Source organism: Falco peregrinus, chromosome 5 (genome assembly GCF_023634155.1).
Source record: "Falco peregrinus isolate bFalPer1 chromosome 5, bFalPer1.pri, whole genome shotgun sequence".
NCBI lineage: Eukaryota > Metazoa > Chordata > Aves > Falconiformes > Falconidae > Falco > Falco peregrinus.
Window position 1 is genome coordinate 93,285,594 of NC_073725.1, and position 27,686 is coordinate 93,313,279.

The 27,686-nt window shown below is 38.2% G+C and overlaps 1 protein-coding gene across 3 annotated transcripts; it reads left to right on the plus strand.

Annotated features, from left to right (window-relative positions):
* Positions 1–26,257, plus strand: CRBN (cereblon). Of its 3 annotated transcripts, none has more exons than XM_055806906.1 (11): positions 5–412; positions 3,710–3,819; positions 3,986–4,188; positions 5,063–5,212; positions 8,727–8,889; positions 13,617–13,679; positions 14,399–14,483; positions 16,174–16,289; positions 19,357–19,421; positions 20,960–21,091; positions 22,691–26,257. In XM_055806906.1, the coding sequence occupies exons 1-11, from the start codon at positions 346–348 to the stop codon at positions 22,869–22,871; spliced, it is 1,335 nt and encodes a 444-aa protein (XP_055662881.1). In that variant the 5' UTR covers positions 5–345; the 3' UTR covers positions 22,872–26,257. The 3 variants fall into 3 exon arrangements, with proteins under 3 accessions (XP_055662882.1, XP_055662881.1, XP_055662880.1); XM_055806905.1 differs by having other exon boundaries at positions 6–412; positions 3,707–3,819; XM_055806907.1 differs by lacking the exon at positions 5,063–5,212 and having other exon boundaries at positions 1–412; positions 3,707–3,819.
* Positions 26,258–27,686: the final 1,429 nt, after the last annotated feature.

The window sequence follows — 27,686 nt, forward strand, 5'->3', positions numbered from 1 at the left end:
CTGGGCCGGGAGCCCTGTCCCGCCACGGGGGCACACGGTGCCGGCCCCGCCGCGGCCGCCCTCGCCTGAGGGACAGCTCCGCGCCCCACGGAGCCTTTCTCACGGCCTGAGGTATAAAATATGGGCGCGGGGAGCCGGGCAGGGCGGCACACAGCCCCGAGAGCCGACCGACAGGCCCACGGCCGCCGGCAGCACCCGAGCGCCGCGGGAAGCGCCGCTAGAGGCCGCCCCCCGGGACGCGGCTGCCGGGCTGGCTCAGGCGGCGGCTGGGGCTGCGGCTCCTCCTCCTCCCGCCACCTCCCCCCGCGCCGCCGGCTTCCCAGGCTCCTCTCCGGGTAAACAGCGATGGCCGCTGAGGAAGGAGGTGACGAGCCCCATAACAACATGGGGAATCACCTACAGCTGGTGCCCGGTAATGGCCGTTGCGGGCTGGGGGCGCGGGGAGGAGGCGCCGGGCGGGAGGCGCCGGGCCGGGGAGGGAGGGGGCTGGACCCCGGTGCGTGGGCGGGATCGCGGGGAGGGCGGCGGGGCGGCCTGGGGGAGCCGGGGGGAGGCGGCGTGGGCCCGAGGGGGAGCCGGCGGGGCTGCGGGGAGCCCGGGCCGCCTTGCTGGGGCTGCCGTGGGGCGGGTGGAAGGCGGTGTGGCCTCTGGGGCGGCCCCCGGGCCCCGCTGGGCGCTCATAGCCGCCCGTAACGGCCGGGTCAGTCGGCGGTGCACGGCCGGGGGCGGGGGGGGGGTGTAGCATGCAGTGAAGGTGCCACCAAAGGGGCCAAACGCAGACACTCCTCTTGCTAAAGCTGGGCCTGTGTAAAAGCCCAAGTCTGAGGAAAGCATTCGTTGTTTTAGAAAGCCGCCACTCCACTTGAAACCCCCTCTAGCGCCATTAATAAGCAGGGAAGCGAGAGGTGCTGTGCACAGGACGTGAGAGCGGTGCTGGGTTCCACACGCTGTCCAGACTCCTGCAGGATTTATGGTGGAGTTTTGGCTTGGCTGTCTACGCAGACCAGCGTAATTCCTCATTTGGACACCTACTATGTAATAACGTGCGTTTTTCAGGTTTAGTCTATAGTGCCTCCAAACCGACAGGAGATGGTACGGTTTTGGAAGCAGCTCATGCTGAACTGGGAGAAGCACTATTTCAGAATAAGCATGCAGAGGAGAATGTAGCAGTAAGTCCTGCCAGTAACCAGCGTAACTTCCTATAGCAGGAGGTTCTTGTGAGCATTTTATGCCTGTATATTTAAAATAATATGAAAATCCTTCCCATATATTTTAGGAAATAGAGCCTTAATATTTCCTACCCTGTTCCCTTTTTTTTTTTTTTTTTTTTTAAATGGGGTTCATGTTGCCTCATTTCTGCACAAAGGTGTTGAGAGTAGTTTTGGTAGTGTTAGTGGGCCAGCATGAGCATCCGGGAACACCTAACCTGCCGCAAAGGAGATGTGAGCCTTGTCATGCATGGTGCCTTTGGCATTTGCCTTTCCCTTGTTTCTTCGTACTGGAGGTCTCACTAATCTTGAAATTAAAAAAATCAGCAAAAAGATGTAGTTAAGGGTGTAAAAGATGCAGTTTCTTTTGCCTTCCGTCTCCTGTTCCTGTAGTGTGATCGAGGAGGAGAGTGAAGACGGTAGTGTTTTTTAGACATTCACATGGTGCTGCTGCAGTAAAATGAGTCATCGTTCCTCGCTGCCACCACACAGCAGCTAGTGTGCGTTTTTGGCAAGAATGAGCAAAAGTTTGCAGGGCACAGTTCTTTCTAATCAACTGCTGTTAATTCCTTTTCTGTTCAGAAAAACAAGTGAAACGGCCTGTCTCTAAAAGGCTATTAAAACTGCTAATGATTGATGCAACTTGATGAGAGTACATGCAAGCCAAAATATAATTTTTGATTGTCAGTTTCCCTCCCCCCCACTGCAGTGATGCCCCAGAACCAGATGAAAACTTCACACTCTCCCTCAGTCATGCTAAGCAAAATGCTGGCTGTTTTGTACATCTTAAAACATTTATGGTTAGGGTTCCTAACTGAATATAATGTAAGAGAAATTTCATCTAGAAATGGAATATTTTTAGAGTAATTAGGAAGATGATATCTTATTGCTTAAAGTTCTGTAATTAGGTAAAGACCAAAGAGAGTCTGTAACCTCCTTTCTTGTCATGCTGGATCATTTCTTGTTGAGATAAGTACAATATAGGATGGATCCATTACATCAGCATGTTGTGCTATACCTCTTACAGAGAAGGTTGTGTAAACTATGTGATATTAAAAAAGAAAAAAAAAAAAAAAAAGGTGAAGCAGAAAGGTGACCGTTGACTAAACATTTTGTAAAGAACACATTTAACGAATGTGTCTGAAGGCCAAAAAGGAAAAGACTTACAAAAACTAGCTTACAAAGTCTTCTTCATTGTTCTTTTGTCCTCCCACTCAGAAATAGTAAGATCTCAGTGAAAGAGGGACGTGGTGCTCCCATGAAGACTCCCTTCTGCAGCATCTTTCTTTAGTAAGATTTGCCTGCAGTACCTTTCAGATAGGATAATCACTCCACCTTTTAAATTTTCAACTCTGGAGTATTTCTTAATTGCAAAGGCAGCAAACTGGATACACTATCGTAAAGATTATTTTTCAGCCTAGCTTGTAATCTGATAGCTTTCAAGATCTAAATGATGTTTTTTGGCACCATTGGGATTATCAATTACTCAGCAGCTATTGGTGTAAGAATCCTGCAGACTCATTTGCAAAGTTTATGATAACACCTATTCTAGATATATCATGGTACATAAATACTGTTTGCGTTAACAGAAATAGGATCAAGTAGTAACAGTTACAAATGTGTCACAATTATATTGCTTTTGTTTTGGTGTTTTGTATGGTAATGTGCCAAACAGTCAGTGAAACCAGCATTTCAGAGATGGGTATATTTTTTATTTATTTCAGTGTGTTTTTTAATTGATTTTAGGATATCTACACGGATAAATGTACTATTTATGCTTCCAAACTAAACCATACTGTTAATTCAACTGTCCTCTTGCCTGAAAGTAGTTTTAGGATTAACACTTGGAACTGAGAAATGGGAAGAAACTTACTAATCTTTATAAATAATATTATTAAAAAATAATACTTGAAATCCTTTGCGAAGTCATATTATTTGCTTCTGTAGTAGTTGCTTTTGCTGGGTTTGCATGTGCTGTGGTTTGTGTGTATTTGGCATGCACACAGGAGAGGCTGGCAGCAATGAAACTTTCTAAAAAACCAGCAGGAGTCTTTGCATGAATATGGGGCTTCAGATTACTTTTAACTTGCTTTATGTGTGCAGTTGTTCAGGTTTGTACTACTTCCAGCGTTGTATTCATCATCCTACAAGAAATTATCTGTCATTCTAGTGTACAGACAGAAGACGTTTAGAAATGGGATAAGAAAGTACTACTATAGTGAAAATCTGAACTGACAGACTTTGTGTGTTAATTTTCTTCCAAGAAAAGTTGTTCTTTAGTGTTCCAAAAATAAATTACCAGCTTTTGACCCTTTCTATAGAATGATGATTTTGCTGTAACAGCAAGAAAATTATTTCTCACAAATACAAAAATTGCTTCCCTGTGAAAGGTTATAACCTGGGAATATTGAATGCATTTCTGTGGTTCTCTGATTTCTTTTCAGTATCTGAGTCTTTGCTGATTGATTTCCACCCAATATTCTGTATTTTCTTATTAGCAGAGAGCGAGGAAGAGGATGACAATGAAATGGAAGTTGAAGATCAAGACAGTAAAGAAGCTGAAAAGCCAAACATCATTAATTTTGATACCAGTTTGCCCACATCACATGTGGTATGGTTTTTTATATATTGTCCATTGAATGCATCTTGAAGAGATTTTGATTGGTTTTGTGCAATTCTATTGTAATATCCTTAAGCCAAAGAGCTAGTTTTATTTTATCTTTGTAAATGACCAAAACTACTTATACTACTGTCATTTCCTTACTTACTGTTTTCAGTATTTAGGTTCTGATATGGAAGAGTTTCATGGAAGAACGGTGCATGATGATGACAGCTGTCAGGTGATTCCAGTGTTGCCCCATGTGATGGTGATGTTGATTCCTGGACAGACGTTACCTCTTCAGCTTTTTCGCCCTCAAGAGGTTAGCATGGTGCGGAATTTAATTCAGAAAGACAGAACGTTTGCTGTTCTTGCATACAGGTAAAATAACATGAGTGGGTTTGCTGATGGTATGCAGCATGTATTTTTAGCACAATTTTCTTCAGCTCCTAAATCAAAAGCAGATGGTTGCATCAATTCTGTGGTGAATAACATAAGTTGTGGTTTGAAATTGTTTCACAAAATTTGTCTTCTAATACGTAATGAAAAGGTTTTCATGTCATACTGGGTAGCTGCTTGACAGTATCACATTTGTATAGAGAAACAGTGTTGATCTCCTTTCCTTGTTTGAGTATCCTCTCAGTTTCAGTAACTGAATGCGCTGCCCCATCTTGCTTGAAGAATAAGCCTTGATCTGAAATGTAGAAATCTGATTCTTGTTTTGAGAACTGTTTTGTCGTAAAGGTGTATTTGTTTGTTTGTGTATAGATTAACAAGTGCAGACAAATGTTTCATAATAGAGTTCAGAGACAGGAGGTGATAGAAGAGAGGAGGATATAAAAGCTGATCTGTGCCAAAAGAAGTTGCGAGTGTTCCTCTCTCTTTCCCCCCAATTTACTATGGTTTAATTATGTAGAAGGTGGGACGTTATTTTTGTGAAAGTCAAATCTAAGGAACCTTAGTACGTTCAGTATCTGCATTTCAAAGTAACATTGGTGATCCCTGTGTTCCAAGAATTTCACCTCTAGACCCTAAAATAAAGGTCAACTGCCAAAAGCCCCCAACCAAACAAAACATTAGAAGTTGCTTTTAAATTGGAAAAATAATGATTGTGATTAGTTGAAGATATTTCACCAAGTTTACTTTTTTGATGAGACTGATCATGTACAGTCAGTGCAGGTAGACTAACTTGTGAAATCTGAATGAACAGTGCTGTTTGCAGGGTAGGTAACCTTTTTAATTCTGATACTTTCAGTAATGTACGTGAAAGGGAAGCGCATTTTGGAACAACAGCAGAAATATATGCCTACAGAGAAGAACAGGAATATGGAATTGAAACTGTCAAAGTGAAAGCAATAGGAAGACAGAGGTTCAAGGTGCTTGAAATAAGAACCCAGTCAGATGGGTAAGAAAATTATGCGTTTAATTCTACATGCTGCAAATCTTGTTTCACCAAAACATTTATATTTTACTGCAGGTGCGTCTGCCCTGTCAGTCACACAAGTGACTAATTACTATAGATACAAACTGAATGCTTAATCAGTCGCTTCTCTGGTCGTTAAGGACTTCTGACATTTCTTGTTCTAAGACTTTCATGTTTTGGTTGTTAATAACTTGCTATAAAAGTCACTAAAGAGTATCTACGTGTAGCTTGATTTGATGTGTGTGAGAAAACATCTGTCAGATGACTTTGCTTCTGAAAAGTAAGTCAGGAGAAAGATGTGATTTGCCTGCATTGTAAGTTCTAAAGCTTTATTTCATAATATCTCACATCCCTGTTTCAAACCAGATGTGAAATGAGAGAATACAATATCAAGTGAGTGCCTTCTGTTGTCTTGTGGAAAGCCTCCCTGATAGCAACCAGATTCCATTCCTTTGAAAAACTGTAGCTTTCATTTTCTGAATGGAGACCTTTCTAGAGATAGTCTGCGTTGAACCTGTTCCACTTCATAACTTTATGTGCAATTGCAGCTCTGAAAGGCTGCAGGCAAGGGTCTGACACCACAGCTAATAACAATATGCTTGTGTATTCTTGTACTTTGAGGCTTAGTAGTTAAAGATCACTCAACAGCCTGCAGAAGGATTCAGCTGTGCGATTCAGATATGGAGAGGACAGTGTGCCCAGAGGGGTGGTGGTTTTTGTGAGAAGCTTTCCGTGAAAGAGGAGGACTGGAGTCCTGATAATAATAATAATAATGGAGAAACAAGTTGCTTCTCTTATTAATTTTTTCCTTTGTAAAACAGAAAAGCACCTTGAGATTTGTGGACAAATACCTGAATATGGAAACAGGTTCTTGATTTTCACTAACTACAATCATCCCGTTATTTTTAAGTTTCTCAAATACTAAATCTTGTTTATTTTAACCATTGTCACAGTTTAGCACATCCTTACCTTCAGCAAGTCTTACCTCTTCCTTTCTGAGTGTTCACTGGTAGAAATGTGCTGCTGCTCCTGTTACTGGTTGACAGTTCTTTTCATGCGCTTGTCAAATATGCTCAAATCGGCTTTGATAGGAGTATTCTTTTCTATATTCTAGTCCTGTTCTTTTCCCTATTCCAGTGTGATACCTGTGATATTTAGAGGCTCCTCTTCTAGCCAGTTTTATCATTTTATATAAATAATACCTTTGTCCATTTATAAAAGTGACTAAGATCCTGAGCATTTAGTTAAAGAGTATGCTGAGTCGTCTTTTTCAAGTTCTTGACATCATGCTCTGCCCCATGCATTGCATCATGGGCCTCTGTCAACTCACTGTCCAGAGGTGCAGGTTCCAGACATTGATCCTGTGAGCAGAATTGCTAGAGGCTTTCATAATCTTTTCTGCGAGGCCTGTAACATCTTAATCCAAATCTGTAAATCTAATCATCTGTATTCTGCTATTGTTCAGTATATGGCATTGCTTTAGAAGGAGGCCTAGGAACAGTCTGAGCTCAGTTATTGTCATACACTTTTATAACCTGCAGCTGAAGAAATGAAGATGATGTGCGCTACTTGCTATTTCTCACTATGTGACATTTGGTTACAAATAATGTATTCCAAATTTTACAGCTTGGAAAAACCGTTGCTTGAACACAAGATGGCAGTACTTGGGTGACTACAGTAACGACAGCATTGTTACTGAGAATTCAGTATCCAGAAACAGTTAAGATGTACAGTGATTTTTGTTGTGCTGTTGAAGCATTTTATTGTGATGATTTTATATCGACCGACTAGCAGAGATCACTTAGACACAGCATGCTCACAAGCTTAATTCATAAATGCCAATTTTTAAAATTATGAAATAAAGTAGACTGATGTTTTCTCATGGCAAGCTCTAAATTTGTTGGAATGACTTTATATAGAGTTACTCTACTTTCAAATACTGTATGTTTTGTTGGTTTGGAGAGGCATTTAAAATAACATGTAGATTTGGTGCTCAGGGACATGATGGACTTGGCAGTCCTGGATTAATAGTTGGACTTCATGATCTCAAAGGTCTTTCCTGGCCTAAAAGGTTTTATAATTAGTGAACTTGAACCTCCTGCTATTGTCAGTGCATTTTGGAGACAAGAGTCTATGTTCTTCATTTCATCCTGAGCAAATTATCTTCTCTGGGTTATGAGATGCCCTCCAGACTCCTAGGCTTATGTGCTAAGTCTTTCTGTGAATGAACCTGGTAGTATGGCAGTTTGCTGTCACTTTTGACTGTGCATCAGATGGATGTGGGAAGGGAGTTGGACAGAAGAGTGTAATGTTCCATCTGTAGAAATAAATAATTTTCATTAAGATTGTGTTCCTATTTTTCATGTATTCAAGGCAACTAACAAAAGAAACAAGCATTACCAGTCTAAAATCCTTTTTGATAAAGAGGGAAAAGTACTGAGCTTCTTAGCAAGAAGAATATTTCCATGGTTCTTGGTGTTTCTGATTACTAAGTGCTTATGACAAAACATCATTTTATAATTTATAGGGAGTTATCTGAGTGTTGCCCCTGTAAGTAAAATCGGAAATTTGTGATGACGTGCATCTCAATAGTTGAGGTTTTCTGATGCATAATACTGTTAAAATGCAAAGTCCTTCCTGCTAGGCTGTATTCTTAGTAGCCACTGTTGCTGAACTCCTTGCGGAACAGGTGACCTGGTTGATGATAGGATATTAAAAGATGATCAGAGTCTATATCCAATTTCTGCTGAATTTGAACTCTAGGTAAGGACCTAAGCTTTTGTGGTTTGAAGATAGCAAACTGCATTTCAGCTCAACTTCCTTTCAGAGGGTTTGATATGTAATAGCTGACTTTTAGTTTATACCAAAAGTAACTTGAGGAGACAATAATCTAATGTACGGTGCTGAGATGGTAGCATATTCTGCTGTGTTGCCACTGACTACCTTTCTGTCCACCACAATGCTGACAGATATCTAGTGCTCTAAAATATGAAGGCAGCCTGTTGTATCCCATGGAAAAAGTAGCTCACTGTGAAAGTGGGGGGAACAGCAAAGAAACTTTTGCCGAGAAAGTTTAAGGAGTGATCTTTGTAGGGTTCTGTATGCCAGTGCAAAAAACATTTGGAAAACAGCTAATTCTGTTTTTTAAAGGAAAAGGAAAAACAGAGATTGATTCTGTTTTCAGTTTAGGTAGACCAGAGTCCAGTCAGTACAGTGGCTTTAATAATTTAGCCAAGGACATGAGATAATCTGTGTTGTAGAACAGTATTCATTTGGTTGGCTACAGATATACTGTATGTTCCCTAAGATAATTTGATTTACATTAGTACAACTTTTAAAGTCTGATTAAATGGATTGCTGCTTAAATTCTATAGTACTACATAGTAATGAATCTGTTACACCAGCCTATGTTTTTATAAGCAGTAACGTCCGTTTTTGTGAACTCTTGTATGTGTATATGTGTATGTTTCATTTGTGGTTTTTTGCCTTTTATCAGGATCCAGCAGGCTAAAGTACAAATCCTTCCTGAGCAAGTGCTGCCTTCAACAATGTCAGCAGTGCAGCTGCAGTCTCTCAGCCGATGCCATGTATTTCCTTCTTCAAAACCCACAGCATGGCAGGACCAAGCTATACATCAATGGTGGCAGAAGTATCAAAAGGTTAGAAGCTAGTTATGAGTTTGTTGGTTAGTTGTTGGTTTTTTTTTAAATTTTTGATGGTATTTTGAAAATCAGTATAAAATTCCATCTGTTCATCTTTAGGAGAAGATGTACAGCTGGGACACCAACCTCCTGCTTTTGTCACTTATTGTGATTGTTTATCAGGCATCAAAAGTGGGGAAATGCATGTTTTGTATTATGAGTTCTCTTTGGTTTTAAATACAGTACCATTAGATTACTATTACATAATCATGTAGTATTACAATTATTATTTTTTTACATAATCTGACACCTCAGAGAGAATTCTGGTTGGTAAAGCTTGTAGATGATGAAACATTGATGGAAAAAACAGAAAGTTTATAGGATATGATTTGTAGGCAGGTCAAAGAAGCATCTTAACTTTTACTGATGTTGCTTTGGCAATAAAAATTTTGGCAATCAGTGTTGACAGTGCCAGTGCCTTTGCTTTATACTTATCATAATGGTTTGGTTTTAAAAGTGAGAAGGCTTTTGTAACTTCTTCCGTAACTGATTGGGTAGAAGAGGTTTTTAAAGAACAGAGGTGGTTTAGAGGTGACTCCCAGATTTCAATAATGGAAAGAAGACCTGTGATATCTCAGTTGTTTCAAATCCAAATTCCATTTGCTAATTTTGCTCTAAAACCTGCGTCAGTTAAAGGATTAACTTCTGTACCTGCAGTTAGTCATTTACAGAAAATGTGGGTCTGTGGTAGAATGACAGACTCAAGTTTTTTTTAACTCAGTCAGTTGTTATGTCAACTACCCATATGATTGTTGGCTGACAACTAGGCTGTACTTCACAGTTTTGAGCATGCTTTATGTTGCACTTTCATCTTGTAAATTTTTATATAACATATATCTAAAATTCTTGCTGACTTTTATGCTTACTCATTACCTTTGTCAGATCATAATATTTCTATGCAATCAACTTATTCTGGCCAATTGCACATGTATTTTGAAGTCTGTTTTTTCATTTATTACTCTTTAACAGATTTACCTTCTGTGGTAGTACATAATGCACCTTATATTTTTCCTCTTTTTTTTTTTTTTTTTTTTTTTTTTTAACTGGATTTAGAAACTTACCAAAATGTTGTTATGGTACTAAAAGTGAAAAGACAGGAAAGGGTCTTTGAAATCTCTTAATTTTTTTTCATGCACTCTGCATATGTTGACATAGTAGTTACTAGTGGAAGATGATGCTTTTATACCCAGAGTGGGTGAATTAGCAGTTCCATGGTTGTATCAATTTTGTTTCCTAGAGCTGTTTTTAATACGTATGCAGACTTTAGACTTCTTTAGAGAGCTTCCAGAATTTTAGTTGACTGTGATTGTTAAAACAAACTAAACAAGTAGAGGAGAAATAATCATTATCAAGATGTTGGCATTGTCATTAGGGAATTATTCTGCTTTCCTATTTCTGCTTCACTGGCACAAATTCTGTCATTGCTTGTTAACAGTATTTTTGCATCATGTCACTGCAGCAGTGGCAGTGCTTAGAATCAGGAGGGAATCACTGAGATTGTAGGGCAGAATTTTCAAGAGTCCTATGTGGCTGATGCCCAGCCTGAGCTACAAACTTTTGCATGGCCCAGAAGAATAATAAGGTGTGATTTGTGCTAGGCACAGCTGTGCTGTTTAAAAGGTGCTAAAAGATGGCTTTATACAAGTGAATGTGCACTTTTACCAGTATACAGCATTTTCCTTTAGGAGTCTGAAATAAAATTACTGTTGAAAGGATAATTTTGTTGGAATAAATGATGTTTCCCTTAATAAGCACCATGATAGTGTATTGTACTTGTATATTTATACCAGCAAAAGCGTTTCAAGTGTAAACCTCGCTCTTTCTCAGGCACAGTGCAGGCTTTTCAAAGACCAGCTATCATTACCAGGGGACAAATACACACAGGGAAGTTAATAGGACAAGAGTTAGCACTGAGGTCAGTAGGAGAGGATGTGGTGAAACAGGGCAACCTGACACTCTTGGTGGGGGGTGGGGGACAGACCGGGAGGGGGACGACACACATGACACACCAACGAAAAAAAAACCACCAAAACCTGAAATTGTGGGTTATTTATCTATTTATTTAGCGCACCATTTCAGTCAATGGCATAGAAAAGAAACTGTATCTTGAAGTCTCAGTATCAGTAGAGATCTTTAGAACTGCCTCCAACAGAGAAGCCTAGTAGCTCTCCTCATTGTCAGATGCAGGTTTGGGTTTGTTTTTTTTCTTCGGTGTTTTTGAACTCTGTTCCCCCCTCCAAAAAAAAAAACCTCCAAAAAACCTCAAACAAAAACCCTTCACATTAATAACAGACCTATTGATTCTCAGAGTTATTGAACAAGTTCATCTGAGTTAACAAGCCCAGAAACAGTATGCTTCAGGGGGCGTGGAAATCCCTTTCCAAGTCTGATTCTATCAGGTGATAGCTGAAATGCAGTACACCCGCTTGTTGCAATAAGAATATTATTTTATGGATAGAGATGCAGATCCAGAGTAGGGACGTTGTCCTGTTGACCTCCATCACTCTAGTAATGTATGAGAACCGTGACTGTTTCCAGTATGACAGGCTGTACCTCTGTACGTTTGCTAATATAACAAGAAACATCAGAAAATGAAAGCTGCATTTTAAGAATGGTTTCTGCTCCATCAAGAGCTCCCCCTGTGTCAGCTGTACAGAAAATATACTTTAGCGCTAATTAGAACAGTAACTTGAGTTTTGGTGTTCCTGAATTCTTTCTTCAAAGTACCATTTATTTGCTGTGGATTTTAGTCTCTCTTGCCTGATTTTTCTCATTTGTAAAATAAGGATAGTTTCCCTCAAAGGGAAAATGAAAATTTACTTTGTATTTACAGAACAATTAAGAACTCCTCTTTTGGAAAGCAATGTGGCTGTGCAGTATACCGCTTTTTAGATTTTTGGTAACCTAAACCTATGAATTTAAATGTTCTGAAGTCACTGTAGGGAATTGGTTAACTAAGCAAATACTTTAACACTGCTGGAAATTTGGTGGTTAAGGAATGCACTTATAATCTAGGGTTTCTTTCCTGCAGGATATGAATAAGCTACACAAGCTGAAGACTTTTTATCTGTGATGTTGGTAGCCACTTGTATTTTGTTCTTCCTAATCTGCTCAGTATTGTTGTATAGATGTTTTTGTACACAATTCAAGTGAACATGTTAGACTTCTTCACAGTGAAGTATAGTACCATAGTGTGGGCCACTGCTATTAGTAAAATTTTTGTTTTGAAGGAACACCCTTCAATAAAAAATAGTTATAAGGCCTTCAGGGGATTTTTTTTTTCTTGTTGTTGTACTCCTCCTCCACATTTGTTTTTACTCAGTGTTCCATTTGGGTCTGAATTTTTCTTTATGGGATGTTGTTAAATAGATACTGTACAATATTTTGTTCACTGTCTTCGGATAGTTATAATAAAGCTGTTTACTAGCTTTTCAGAAGGCTGGCACAAACACTGATGTTCAGTAACTGTAGAAGAATGGCTGCAGAAGCATGGCCTTAGAATCTCTGAAGATCTGCACAATCCAGGCCTGGTATTAGAATAGGTCTGTAATCAGAATTGTACTGAAATTGCTGTGCTGAAGTTAACAAGAAAGGTAGCCTTGAGCTATTCTTGAATCCTGAGACCAAGTAATTATGTTGTGCCAACAGGCCGTGGCTGTAACAAGCTACAGCTGCTGGGAAAGCAGGTGCAGGGCCAAGAAAGATAGGGACCGGTATGGGAAAATAGGGAGTAACAAACTACAAGGCTGAAGCACAGCAACACCATTAGCTACATGGATAGAATGCTTATTTTAGTCATGATAATTAGGGGTGGGAGAACCGCGCGCGTTTAGAGACTACTAACCAATTATATTTCTGCTTTACGAATATGCATGTGTATCTGTTCTATATAAGTAGTGTTAGAAACTAATAAAGTTGAGCAAGATGCATAACTCATATTGAGCGTCTTCTTGACTCCGGCGAGCCCTTCTTCCAACAAGTAACCATTTCTGAAAACGTGATTTCCATTAAAAATAGATACTAGAATGAGAGTGGATAGCAATATGCAATTAAACATCAAGATTGCCCATGTTTTCTTAATCAGTAATTGTTCTGCTGTGAGAAAACATCCTCTGGAACGCCTAACAAGTGTGTTGGTATTTTTAGTTATGTTTTTAACAGATTAGTTTTCCACTTAAAAAATACCATCATACATCCTTTGAATTTATATGTGTCATCTTAAAATGCCTGATATGGCCCATTAATCTCCTCCTTTCATTTTAGTTACTTATGCATTTGACTACATTGATACGAATAGTTTAATCACCTCCTAGTGGTTTGCTGTGGTTGCTGAAGGATAAGGAACAGATGCACTATCTAATAGTACTTAAATCTTCTGAACTGTCTAGATTTCAAGTAGATGCTCTTTAAAAAGGCGTAATTTCTTATTACTAAACATTAACACTTTTAATGCTGAGACAGGTTTTCTGAGAAAATCCATGTTGTCTGTCTTGTACAGAAGTCTTGTCTCTCAATGCATTTTGAGAAGTGGTTTAAAAGTTTCACATTCAAGTACTAGTCCTGATGGTGGTAATTTATTGTATCTCTAAATAGTCAGGTACCTCTGTTCTATTTTATTTGTTTGAATAGAATGGCCCTAAAATCTGGTAATGTTAAAGAATACATATTTGTGGTTTTGGTTTTAGAGGAAGTTCCACTGTGCAAGTCTGACATCTTGGCCTCCCTGGCTCTACTCTCTATATGATGCTGTAAGTTCACCCTGTTATTACCAAATAATCTACAATTAGTTTTGTATGATTTAATGTATAATTATTGAATAATGTAAAAGATTTTAATTTTGTTGGCTCATAAGTTACACTTCAAAGAAGTGTGTAGTTTTCAGTTTACTGGGAGAAGAGCACGAGGGACTTTCCCCTCTGGTCATTCCCTCGTTCCAGAGCATGTGTCTGTGGTGGATAACAGAGGTTTGGGTTCCAGCTGTTTTGTCTCAGAGCAAAAACTCAATCCTCTGTCCCACATGCTCCAGGTGAGTGTTTTAACCACAAGGGTGCTGGATAGTCTCCATCTTTCTTGTTGGAGTTGCTTTACTCTATAAAGAAATACATACTTCTTGAATACATATATATATTAGTACATAAAGTAATGAGTGTAAGAGAGGCAAAGCAGGGAGGAGGCTAGCCCTCTTCGTGTTTGTACAGTTCTAGAATTTGAATGGTTGCATCCTTATCTCAGATGAGAGTTATAACCACCATAGGCCATTGGTTTATTTTGGCCTGTTTCCCATCCTATCTTACTCTTAATTTAAAATATGTAGATACAAAATGAGTCTGTAATTACTTTAAGTCTTAAAAGCTAATGTCCACTTAGGGAAAATAGCTTACTCTACATTTTGCTTCCTTTTTTTTTTTTTTTCCTAAGAAAACAGAAATACCAATGTATTTAAATTAGGCTTTTCTTCCAACAAAAGGAAACCTTGATGGAAAGAGTCAAGAGGCAGCTACATGAATGGGATGAAAATCTTAAAGATGAATCTCTTCCAACAAATCCAATAGGTATGATGTTGAGCTTATGAACTCAAATTTGGTTTGGGGGTGGTTTATTAAGTTCCTAAGAAAACAAAGCTTAGATTATCTTTTTATTGGCAATCCATCCCTCATCTCCAGTTTCCAGTAAATTTTGATGGTTGACTTTGGCAAAAGGATGATAGAGCTTTTAAAGACATGAACATCCTCCAACTCTGCCAAAACATGTTCAGCAAAAGAACTATTGTGCTCCATAGTGGGAGGAATGTGATATGTTTCATAAGAAAACAAGAGCCAAAAGTGTACTAGATTTTTTAAATAATTACTGCATAAGTCTAAATGTTAGTATGTATAATCTCTTTGTTCTTACTGCTTCTTACCCAGCATGAGGGAATATAGCACCAGTAACTAGTCACGGAAAAGTTGGGATGAGATTTCATGCCTTAGCTGGTATTGGGGTTATGCCCCAGTGAACAAGCCTCATCTCTCTGCAGGTCTCTAGGATCTAATAAGAGGGATTTTCAGTTGAAGCCTTTCAAATGGGGAAAAACATTTTTTCCTGTGTAGTCTCTCAGATGCCTGATAAGGGGGAAGTTTAAACTTCAGCCTTGAGTTAAAGTCAGTTAAGCACCACATGCAGGCCTGGGCTCAATAGTTTTGATGTACTTGGAGCTCTCATTTCTGATTTGCTTAAAGTAGTGGTTGAAAGTACTTCTTGTCTGTTTTGCCTAGAGTGCTGCTTAGAGGACCATATATGGAAAGCATATGAAATAATCAGAAAACAAAAAAATCCAGTATTTTTTTGGCACATCTTTTCTCACGATTCACAGCATATTGATACTTTGCTGACTTTAATTTTCAGCTTTTGAATTCTTTTACAGGCTGTAAGAATGGGATGATTTCCAGCTTAGCAAGGCTTTTGTTAGCTAAATTAAAGAAGCTAAATTAAATTTTTGTTAGCTAAATTGAAGACTGTAGTAAAGTCCACTACCTTTTGTGTTTGTGCCTTTTAATACCAGATAGAAGTTGCTGCCTGAGAATTTACTATCATATTAAAACTTCTTTTTTTAAAAAAAGCCACAAGGTCTGTCTTCTTGACTGAATGTTTTTTGGACCTAAATTTGTTCTGCTTTCAAATGTGGGAAAAAAAACTCCAGAAGGGATTTGTATATAGGGTATGTCTTTCTCCTTCTCACAGTATGCTAGTGAAGAATACTTTCTTAGTACTAACATGAGTGATATAACTGGGGTGTAATTTATGATGGAGGTGTATGTTTGGGGGGTTTTTCTTGAATTGTCCCTTCTCCAATAGAAACATGTCTTTATTTTTTTTTTTTTGGGGGGGGGGGGGCGGGGAAGAGGAAGTGCAAGCATAAAGATAACCACTTAAGCATTGGTGGTTGGAAAACTCAGTAATTCACAGTCAAAGTGGAAGTCTGTATCAGGCAGTGTTCTCTGGGGGTCTGTTCTGGGTTTAGAATACATTACTTTACCAGCATTGTTCAGTCTCCATCGCTGGTGATCTTCAGTGTGGATTAGACAGCTATCGTAGAGGTTTAACGTGAGCATGATCCAGCCTTAGGGCAGAAGGATGTACTGAGATGCCCTCTAAAAGCCTATTATAAACCAAAGTTTTAGCATTCTATCTGTAACTGAGTAGAGGTAGTAGTTTCTGTTTCTCTCTGAAATTCTAACAGGCCTGCTACTTTCTGTTTTCTAGATTTTTCTTACAGAGTTGCTGCTTGCCTGCCAATTGATGATGCATTACGTATACAGTTGCTTAAAATAGGTAGTGCTGTTCAGCGACTCCGATGTGAATTAGATATTATGAACAAAGTGAGTATTGTTTTCTTTACTTGTCATTAACTTGTTCTCACAAAAAAAGAGTGACTGTTAAAATCTACTGGAAAAAAAGTGTATAACATTTCCAAGCAATACTTCTAGAGAGTGAATCTGTGTGTTCTTTTATTTCTTCCTTCCTCTTTAAAACTTTGCTCAAGAAAGAAAATACTCTCTCAAAACTAGACTTTATATTTGGCAGCAAGCAAGAAACATACAATAATGCTTGCTTTTGTTAGAAATCATATTTCAGCACCTCACAGTACTTTTTCAGCCAAGAGGTGGTGCTAGAAGTCCAGCGTTGCTCCTAACTATCTTACGAACATTGTAACCCCTTATTGATAGTATGAGACACCACAATCAAGTAGCATTGTGCCATGAAAAATTGTGGATTTTGTAACAAAAGATAAATCTTTGTAGTATTGAGCTAATGAGTATAAATAAATCTAAGTATTGGAGTGAAAGGATTTTTGCAAAAGGCATGTATTGACTTGTTAGGCAGTACCTTTTTAAGACATTCTAAAACTTGTCTTCTCTTTCCTTCTTTCCATTGTTATGGCCATGTATGCTCTAAATGTAGAATGTTACCTTTTTTTTTACATAGTACATTTCTTTATAATAATAAATACTTTCTTAATAATAGTATCTACTATAAGTAAATTATATATCATAACAGATAATGCAACTAAATGTCAGTCAACTTCATGTTCAATCTAACTGTTTTAGGAACAGTGTTGTCAACAGCGTCTCCAACAGCAGTTCAGATTGCTATTCTCTTTCCAAGGAGAAAATGCTGAAAAGAGCTATTGGTATAAACACAAGTTTTAACTGTAAACTTCTTTGTGTTGGATAGTGGTAACTGGAATATTTACTGTTCAGCTATTGACTGGAGAGACAAATTAATATTTTGTTAGTACACGCATATCGCAAAGAATACCTATGTACATCCTGATAAATGCTCGACTTGCTGGTTGTAAGCTTGCTGGGGATACCAAAGTACTGTTTCAAGTATTAGTGTAGCGTAACTGCAGTCACTGTTGTATTTGTCTGCTGGATATAGTGGGAACTTTAGCTGTTTGCCTAAAGAGTGCTGCTGGTTCCTGGGGGAAGGAGAGCCAGAGTATCATTTTAATATTGTTTCTCTTCCCAAAGTTCATGCATCAAAACTTTGAAAGGGAATATACGGAGAAAAGGAGACAGGAAACATCTCTCCCAAATTCTGGGAGAAAAATGGACATGATTTTTTGTGAGGCTCTGTATTCAGCTTAAACTTCATTTGTCTTTCCTGAGTCAGAAACTCTGAAAATATTATGCTGTTCAGATACTACTAAGAACTGATAATGTTCAGTATATTGTATATTCTATATAAATCCATAAGTAACATGAGGACTTAAGTTACTCTCATAAAATATAAGATAAAGTTGATTTTTAGCCTAGGTGTTTTCTTCATCAACATGTGACATTTTATTCTGTAAATGTGTTTAACTGTTCTTTATTAGTGTGAGAATGGTGTGTTATGGTTTTTTAGCAACACTTATTTTGTCATTTCTAGTCTTACTAAGCCAGGGTTCTTTAAGAAGGGGTGCTCTGGCAGCATAGCATACATTTTGATGTACTTGAGAAGGATGGACTTAACAAGTTTCATTGTTCAGAATGTAATTTACGGGAATATAACTGATTGTGAGACCTGATCCATTTTCTTTTGTATTTGACATCAGTGAATTGTATTGCACTTTCAATAGCCTTTCCTTCTGTGAAAGGCAGTTAACTGTTTCTGCGCTAATTTTTAAAGGAATGTACATCACACACAGGTATAACACTTCTGTGAATTCTGCTTGAGCATGCCAATTGTAATAATTAGATTGGTTTGGAAACGGAGGGATGGAATTAAGTAGCTGTCTAAACTGGAGTCTGAGAGGGATATATGAGCATTAGATTACAATCTGTAATTTAAAAGAGTGAGAGATAGTAGGCATTAAAGGTTCTTGGTAGGAGAGGAAGGCCAGGTGAGCTTTGAGAAGGGAAGTGGACTGGTGTATGATAAATAGTATCTGTATAGTGGAGCCATTTTCTTCCCTCAATCTCCAAGATTAAGTAAGACAGGGTGTTGAAAGTGTAGGGCAGAACCAGTGTCACCTGCAAGAAGGATTCTGGAGGGTGGTAAAATGCAGCAATGAGCCCAGAGCATCTGAGTGAGGAAAGAGTAAGAGAGTAAAGACTGGCGTAAGCCTGTGTAGTACCACATGAGTGCAGGAGTCGGAGGTCGGGGAGAATCGGAAGCACAGGCTGTGATCTGTGGCAAGTTCTGAAAGGATATACGTTCGCACAGGGACTTGTCCAGGTGAAGATCCTAGGCTCCGCGTTTGGTTCCAAAATATAGTGGATCATTTTTGGGGAGTAGTTTCACATGCCTTAACCTTAAAAAGAGGTAGAAGTGATGCACCTCCTGAAAATTAATGGTAGTGTTCTACTAAACTGAATTAAATGCTTATTTTCTGGGCAATGTCAGTGATGAATTGTTTCATTCTACTTTGTAGAAATTGTAGATGATAGATTAATCTGTTATAATCTTTAAGTGAAAGTTCAATATGTCTTACATATTTTTCATGAGGAAATTAAAACCATCGATCTACACTACTCTCAGATTTTAGAAAGACTTAATGATTGCATTTGTACTCATCTACTTTTCCTGTGTTGTATTTTAGAAGAGCAAAGGTTTTGCTTCTAAATTAGCTTTTGGCGATCTTAGAAGGTTGACTCATTTATTATTATCTGGTGTAGTCAGATCCTTTTTTGTATGTGGATTTTTGGGGCAGGGGAGGGAAGTTTATAAAAATCGGTTTGTCTTTCAGATAACAATTAATGTTTACCACGAGTAAGTAAAATGCATAGAAAAAAATGCATCCTTTGAAAGGGAAAGCATAAGTGACTGCTGCCCAGATAAACAAAGAAATTGGTACAAATTCTGTTCTGAGGGAAGGGGAGAGGCATTTTTATTATTTGCCACTGTGCTAACAAGCATCTGGAAACAAATGAAATTACCCTCTTTGTTCTTCTTTTCAAGTGTACATCTCTTTGTTGTAAGCAATGCCAAGATACAGAAATAACTACCAAGAATGAAATATTCAGGTGAGTTTATTGCTCTACATCTTCGGGAGGTTCTTGATCAGAAACATTGGCACAGCAAAACAGATTAAGCTAGGTTATGTCTTACAACTACTGTGTTTTCCACATCTCTAATAAAATTTAAGTAAATACTTATAGGGATTTTCCTTTATAAAACAAAGCAGGTTACTTGAGCTTTTTTAATAAGAAGTTGGTAAGTCTGAACATCATCGTGTATATTGTAACAGGAGTTAGTGTGAAAAGCCATGTTATGCCACCTAGTCCAGCACCTTGCCACTATGCACTCAGCGGTAAGTTTTGAAATATAAATTCGTTACGTTGGACAAAAAAATATCTGTTATTTCTGAATGAAGTTCATGAATTCCCCAGTTTTATTTCTCAGCACTTCATCCTGACTTCTGTGTGTCCACAAGCTTCAACAGCAGATTAAAATGCATTAATTGGGTGGTATAGATAAGCTCCCAGGATGTTGTCATGTAAGGAAATTGCCTATTTATGTCATTAAGCATTATGAGACCTTTTTTATTTTAACAGTATATGGTTATTCCTAGTGACTGTACTAGGCAGTATGTTCCCATTATGTCTTTGACCTATACAATATCTTCCATGTTCAATGATGATAAGACTATACATTTTCCAAATAATATTTGCTTCTGGTTGTCTTGTCACTATTTTAATGTTGAATAACTAATATCTGTCCATCATCTGTGATAATGTGAAGGTTAAAAAATTAACAAAGCAAGACTCCCCACAGTTTTCCTTTATCAGTGTGCTAAGAGGCTGATGTGGTAATTAAAAGCTATTTCTTATCTTCTAATCAAATAATAGATTCCAGAAACCATGATTCCTGCTGTGTCAATATGATGTACTTTAACAGAAGAATGAGAAGTTAGTGTAATGAATGAACATTTTTGCTTACTTTTAAAGTTAGATTTTAAAGTAGCAATATAGGTGTCACTTGGTTTTGTTGGAAAATGCTATTCAAAAGCAGCGAGTAAAATAAATTATGAGTCTATCATGTACTTTTTATACTGAGCTGTAGGTTTTTGAGGGAAAGATTATTGACTGCTTTAAATGAGGTAGATTCCATAGCATCCTGTCAGCTGTCCCCTAAGTAACTTGTCCCTTTTAACAAACAGCTGGGTGAAGTTCATCTGAACACAGGAATATTTTAATCCTTACTTGTGATAATATCTTCTTAAAAACCTTTTCTGAAACAGGGTTTTAGCAAATAGGTAACAGGAATAATTTATGTCAGTGACAAATGTGTGGGATTTATAAAATAAATTTCTTTTATTTACACATAAATTTCTGCACTTATAAGAAAATTTGACCAATGATACTTTACGTTAGTAACTTTTTTTCCCCCCAGTTTTTAATAATGTCATTAAAAATACTTTTTCCTACAGCGTGAAGTAGTTCTTCTGCTGCAGAAGATAGTTTTAAGCATGGTTGGCAGTTTTTCCTCCATTTACATTTGACAGCCTTTATTTTTCGTTTCTTCCTTGAACTCTGACAAAATTATTAATTATCTGTTATAGTTTATCCTTATGTGGACCCATGGCAGCATATGTGAATCCTCATGGGTACATCCATGAAACCCTTACTGTATATAAAGCCTGCAACTTGAATCTCAGTGGACGACCATCGACAGAGCACAGCTGGTTTCCTGGGTAAAAACATTTTAAAGAAACTCTATTAGTAAATGACAGAAATTTGGTTGTAAGTGTATTCCTGTGATGGTGAAATATTAAACATGCCATTTTTGAAAAATATGTCATCATTTTACTCATATGAAAAATAGGAAAGTAGATACAGACTTTTTCAAATAGGGAAAAAAATGGAAAATTCTGATAGAATATTTTCAGAATTTTGCTTTAACTTATTTAAAAGTATGGGAGTCTTAGGATTTTAAAACATAGTCTGGCATCGGACAGTTACAGACAGGATACTGATTGTCTGGGACTTCCTTTGTGTATAGTTTTGATTAAGCTGCAACTAAAATTTTAATGGTTGTTTCCATGCAGTTTTCTTTGATCATTAAGTAAGTAAAATACAAGTGAAAACCAGAATATATAAATGCAGTTATTCTACTGAAATACTTTTTAGATCTAAAAACTGGATAAATATTACAAATAAAATAATCAGATTGATACAAATGTTAGTAATTTTTAGATTCACGTATTTGTATTAATCTGATTTCTTTCTTTTTTTTTTTATTTAGTCTGGTTCTCTGAAACAGTAGCAGAATTAACTGTCAAGATGTAAAAGTTTGCCTAATAATGACAGGTCTTGCATCAGAATGTCACCCCTCTCCAGTAGCTTAAATTTAATTTTTGTGGCTAGATAGGCATTCATTCTTCAGGCACTCACTCAAAAGTTTGAATATTTAACTCTTAAAAAGACCTGAAATGTCAAACTAGACTTGAACTTTAGTTTCATAAAAATATTCTTTAAACATATTTTCACCAAATCGTTCTTCTGTGTGGTCCTTTTTGTGCCAGAGAGTCAAAAATCAGTCTTCTGTCCCTTTTAAACCAGCATAAAATAATACGTTGCTGTATCTGTAGCCAGTCCGTCGTTCTTGACTAACACATGTATACAGTTACTCTTCCATTTTCTCATGTTGATCTTGGTGGGTCTTTCCTGGATTATCACACAGCACTGAGTAATGACTTGGAGGGTGTATGGCATATCTGTCACAAGACATGCGTGCCTAGACTCCCTGAAGAAAACTTGTGGCTTATATCTGGAGTTCATTTTTTTTCTTCCTTATGTGTTTTCTCAGCTCTTGTCTTCTATAAGGGTTTTGAAATACTCATGTTCTGCCTTTCAGAACTGTTAAAGGAAAGCTCTGTTGCTTTGGAAAGTGCAGTTCCCTGTTAATCTAGGAGCAGTGCAAAAATCACTTTTTATTTCCATTGAGTAACTTACTTTCTCAGAATCATTTTCTGACTCTTCAAGGCAAACAGCATTTCATCATACCGTTGAAATGTTGTGCTAATAAAATACAAAATGCTTTAGTTGCCTTCTCTGTTTAGAGGCTGATCTTTATTTTCTTTTTTTTTTTTTCCTTTTTTTTTTTTTTAAGATCCTCCCAGGTTTTTAGATGGGAGCACCTTGATTACCAAAGATTCTTTGAAAATGTAGCTTGAAACTAGTATTACCTTTTACCTGATGAGTGGGCTGTGTTCCAGCAGTTTTGAAGTGTCCTTTTCTTACATGTTGGCATCAGTTTGGTTTTTTGGCTTTTTTTGTTGTTTTTTTGGTAGGTATGCCTGGACTATAGCCCAGTGCAGAATCTGTGGGAACCATATGGGATGGAAGTTCACAGCTACCAAAAAGGATATGTCACCTCAGAAATTCTGGGGGTTGACACGATCTGCTCTCCTGCCTCGGATCCCAGAAACAGAGGACTCAGGCCATGATAGATCGCCGTTACTCTGCCTGTAATCTGGTAACCTGCTTTGGAGATGAACAGGCAGTAGTCTCTCTCTTAAATGCATCTGCTCGGTTCTGCTTCTGATGCTTACTTCAACTTAAAAAAACCAAGAACCCACACCCACACACAAAAAACCAACCAAACAGGCAGGCTCGCTACAGTTGGGTTTGGTGTGCCATCCGCATTGCTGTGGTTTCAGCCGCAGTGAAAACTGAAGGTGGAATCTTTAATATGACAGCTGAGGAGAGGAGGTGGCATGACGCACCAAGGAATCTTATCTGATCCATCTGGACAGAATGGACACTGAACATTCTCTTTCCTTGTGTAATTTCAGAAAATGTTTACTGCTATCAGCTTGCAGTGAAAGAAGGTGGGGGGAAAGTAAAATGACATATAAACAGAGTAATTTATGCAATATATGTATGATGGTAGATACCAGTTACTTGCTGCGGAGTATTTTCCATAGTATACTTAAATGTGTTTTCACTGAGAATCCCTGTTTCTAACTGTGTGGAGTACTTCAGATTTTATGCTTGTGCTGTTTCTCAGATATTCACTGAAAAACCATCGAAGAGAGTGCCAGCCTGAAGTATCGCTGACTGACACTGTGTTGGTAATGTCAGTGGCAGTGCCGTAACTGGCAAAAGCCAGAGTTCCTGCAGCTGGAACAATTCCATCACAGGATGTCCTTTGGAAGGAACCTGTGTGAGGTATTGGTCCTTACACGTCTGAGCTATTTAGTCTCTTGATTTAGGAGTCTTAAAATTTACACTATTTATACAACATATGCAGGTCAGTCCCAGACCATAAAGAAGTACTTTGGCATTTACTGTTGAATGTGCTTGCATTTACCTTTCAGGTTTATTTCTGTGAAGATTAGGTGATCAGCATACATGTCCAAGGTTCTGTGAAGTGCCCTCTAAAATACTTAACTATAGCAACTTTTCAGTAGTGTTTATTTTCACAAGGGGGAGGTAATATCTCTTAATATTTTTTTTCTTTTACATTTTCATATCATAATTAAATTTCACATTATCACCCTTACAGAGAGCAAGATTTTTGAAATAAAACAGAAATAAAAGGCAGTGCTTTTTTTCTTGCCCTTTTTTTTTTTTTTTTTTTTTTTACTGAAATGCTGTCTGTGCTACAGAAATTGGGTGCCAAAATGGGGCAGCTTTTGTGACTGATTTATTGGGTGGTTTTTTTACCTCAGAATGCACTTTGGTGATGGAAACTGAAGATTTCTTCAGTATGTTTGTATATGTACGCACGTTTTCTTTTGAAGCTTTATCATTCACTCTTTATTTCTTCACAGTAAATCTTTGAGAACTTGTATTGTTATAATGGCACAAAACTACTTAAGATGCCAGCCACCGCTTGCTCATTCTTAATCGTGGCCCTACACCAGACATGCGTAGCACGGCCAGGTTACTCGGTGAAAGGCCAAGTCAGACCTGCGAGACAAGCCGCTGATGTAAATGTGGCCCCGGCTACAGTGCAGCTGAAGAAGTACCCTGATGCAAAAAGATGCTAGGTGCTGAAAGGCTGTTGGAGTAGTTTATCATGCTAGGTATGTAGAAACTAATGATTGTGTAACTCAGGTTTAGTTCTTTGAAGCCTTCTACCTCTGTGCTTCTGTGATAACTTTTGTTCTCTCCGTAGGCATCTTTAACAGTGCATTTAATTTTGTGTGCAGTGCTCTGACTTGCTAGTGAACTGTGAGAAGCAATACTTCTTTGAATACAATTCTGAACAAATAGAGGGTGAATGATGGCTCATTTTCTTCGAGAAAACATTCTGTATTTTGATTGTTTCTATCTATAATAAGCTCTCAAAAGGCTGAAGTGATAAGCACTAGTGTGAGAGTGAGACTGTGAAACCTTTGTGCTTTGATAACTGCTGAAATCATACTTGGCTTTCCCCACACACCCCGCACATGCACACACACGGAGGTGCACACCACAGGCATGTGTGCACACAGACACACACATATCTTAGTTGTAGACCTGGTTTATTTTTCCTTTCGAAGATCCCTAGTATCTGTTGTTCCCTTTACCCTCAACAAGGCTTGGTGGTGGCAGGAGCTCTGAGGGTGCTTTAAAGTCCCTTCTGATGCCATTCCATTTAAGTATTTTCTGAGGGTAGAGTGAGTGAGGTTTTCCAAATTATGTTCTCAGCTGTCGACGAACTTCATAAGGTATTTGGGGTTTTAGCCAAGTCTTTTGGATTGCCTCAACTAAAAATAGCATTATGTTGGCAATGTTTGAATACAAAATAGGCATAATTTTTTGTATTGTGTATATATAGTCAAATGTAAACTAATATAATGAAGTGAGGTAAGTCAAGAGTAAATTTAACACTAATTTAATTTTATTGTTAGTGCTGCTGTTCCATCTGCCTAACCTTCTGTGTAATGTTTGCCGTTTCAAAGTCCATGACACTTTCCAGGCTGAAAACAAGCATGGTTCAGGTTGCTGTGAAGATGATGAGTCTTGCCATGGGGAAGCTGGCTGTTACAGTGCTACACATGTAAGAATGCTCAAAACGTACAGTATGTGACTTACAGGGTGGATGTGGAGTTGGGGATGGTTCTATACATTGGTTAATATTTTCTATGTGTCTTTTCTCCTTTTTGGAGAGAAAACTTCTAGAAGGGGATTGTGGAAAATTATTACTGGCAAATATGGACATCGTATGCTTTTGAGAGCTAATACAAAGGAAATCACATTTAATGATAATTTACTACATTCATTGATGGGCGTGTAGCTTCATGCATTATTTAATCCAACTGACTGGCTGGTTGCTGCCAAAAGGGATCATTTTTCTCTTCTCCCCCACCGTAATGTCCGTCCTGATGTGAGCTCTAGGATTCGGCAGTCACAGGATTGGTGTCCTGGCTGTGCAGCCACGTCCGTGTCTGCTCTGACGGAGGGAGGAGGGATGAGCAGGTGTCATGTAGGGACAAGAGGGGGACAGCCCTGTGCAGCAGCAGGTCTCAGCTGGACTGCAGTACATGTAGCATAGAATAGCTTATTTTCAGGCCATCGTTAAAATAGCATAAAGATGTCACACAATCAGAGCCTGTAATATTGCAAGTTTTCATATATTTTAGTTTTGATGAATGGGTAGAATCACACACCACACGTGTACACCGGGTCTAAAACACATTCAAATACTTTGCCATTTGTTTTTTAATAATGCCATTTTTGTATGTGCGCAATTAATTTTGTTCCTCTCATTGGTTTTTCACCTTTAATTGCTTTGTAAAAGCTGCGGAAAGGGTAGCAAGTTCTGCGCTTTAACTTTCCTCTGTCTGCCTTTTGAGACAACTTTTCAGGAAAACCTTGTTGCTTGCAAACATTTGCAAAGAATAAAATGCAATTTGTTTCAAAACTGATTTTTTTTTTTCCCTCTGATTGTTGGGAAGAATGAAAATGCTGGGGGTTACACTGTGTTTTAAACTGGTTAGCTTCAAAAAGCACTGTGTAAGGTGAAAGTTCTGGCTTCAGAGAATGTGCTGGCTCGAGTGGCAAAGGACAGAGAAGGTAAGAAACAACATGGAGACAGTTTAAGTTGTTATTCTGATGAATAACCAAACTGAAACATTAAATCCTTCATCTCAAGCTCTCTTCTCACTTATCTGTGCACTTACTTGCTTTAATCCACCTGAGTAATTCTTAGCTTCAGTCCCAAATCCTTCTGTATTAACTTGCCAACATCTAAGATTTATTATTATAAATTATATATTTTTTCTTTATGTGTGTGTGTGTATATATATATATGTGTGTGTATATATATATATATATGTGGATTTGTATGTGTGTATAGGTGATCTGTCTCTCTCTGGCTCTAAACATTATTTTTAAGTACATAGTGCATGATAATAAATATACATCATAAAAAATATATACTAATAGTATATAACATATTTTTAAAATATATATATATAAAAATCTATGGTAACTAAACTTTTTATGTGTGTGTGTATATATATTGAATACCCATTATAATAAATATGTAATATATAAACCAGTATATATACATATACATATTTTGATATGACGACATATTATGTTATCTATTTATATGTAACATATACACATGTACATTATCCATTATATATTTATTTATATATATATATATATCTCGCATAGGATAGGGAAGTAGATTAATTTAGTGTGTGTGTAACAAATAACTGCAAGTCCCAGCAGAAGCCCATCCGGGGCAAGGAGGGCTGCTCAGGTGCTGCCCTGCACAGTGCGTCTTCCCTCCGCGGTGCCTAGGAGCACGCGTGGTTGTTATTTTTCCTCTTCTTGTCTTTGCTTCAGGCCCAAGGTTTATGGGCTCTGCAGGGAGAATTAGCCATGCCCTTTCCCTTTCAAATGCATCCAAGCCAATCTGGCCTTTTAATCATTTTTACAGATCATTACATCTTGCGAGAATGGTTAAAAACCTTCATTAATCCTCAGAAGCCATCTGCAAGGAAAAGCAGTTTATATTATTTACCATTTTGCCCTTCACAGACAGTTCCCTCCCAGGGCAGCAATGAACACAGCAGGCGAGGGGAGCAGGCTGAGTGTGCAGGGGCTCTGGGCACCCGGGGAGGCTTTGCTCTGCATCCCCATCCTGCTGTGCCAGGCTCGTTTGGCTGAAAATTGGCTTCCCCCACAGGAACACAAGTTTGTGGCGTCATTATTCTTTGCAGACTTTCAGGATACATCCCCCAAGGGCAGGAGGGTGACTGGGCAGTGTTAGTCTTTTAACACTTTTCCAACAAACCCACAGTGATGGACTTCACATCAACACTGGCAGCCAGTTTCAGAAAG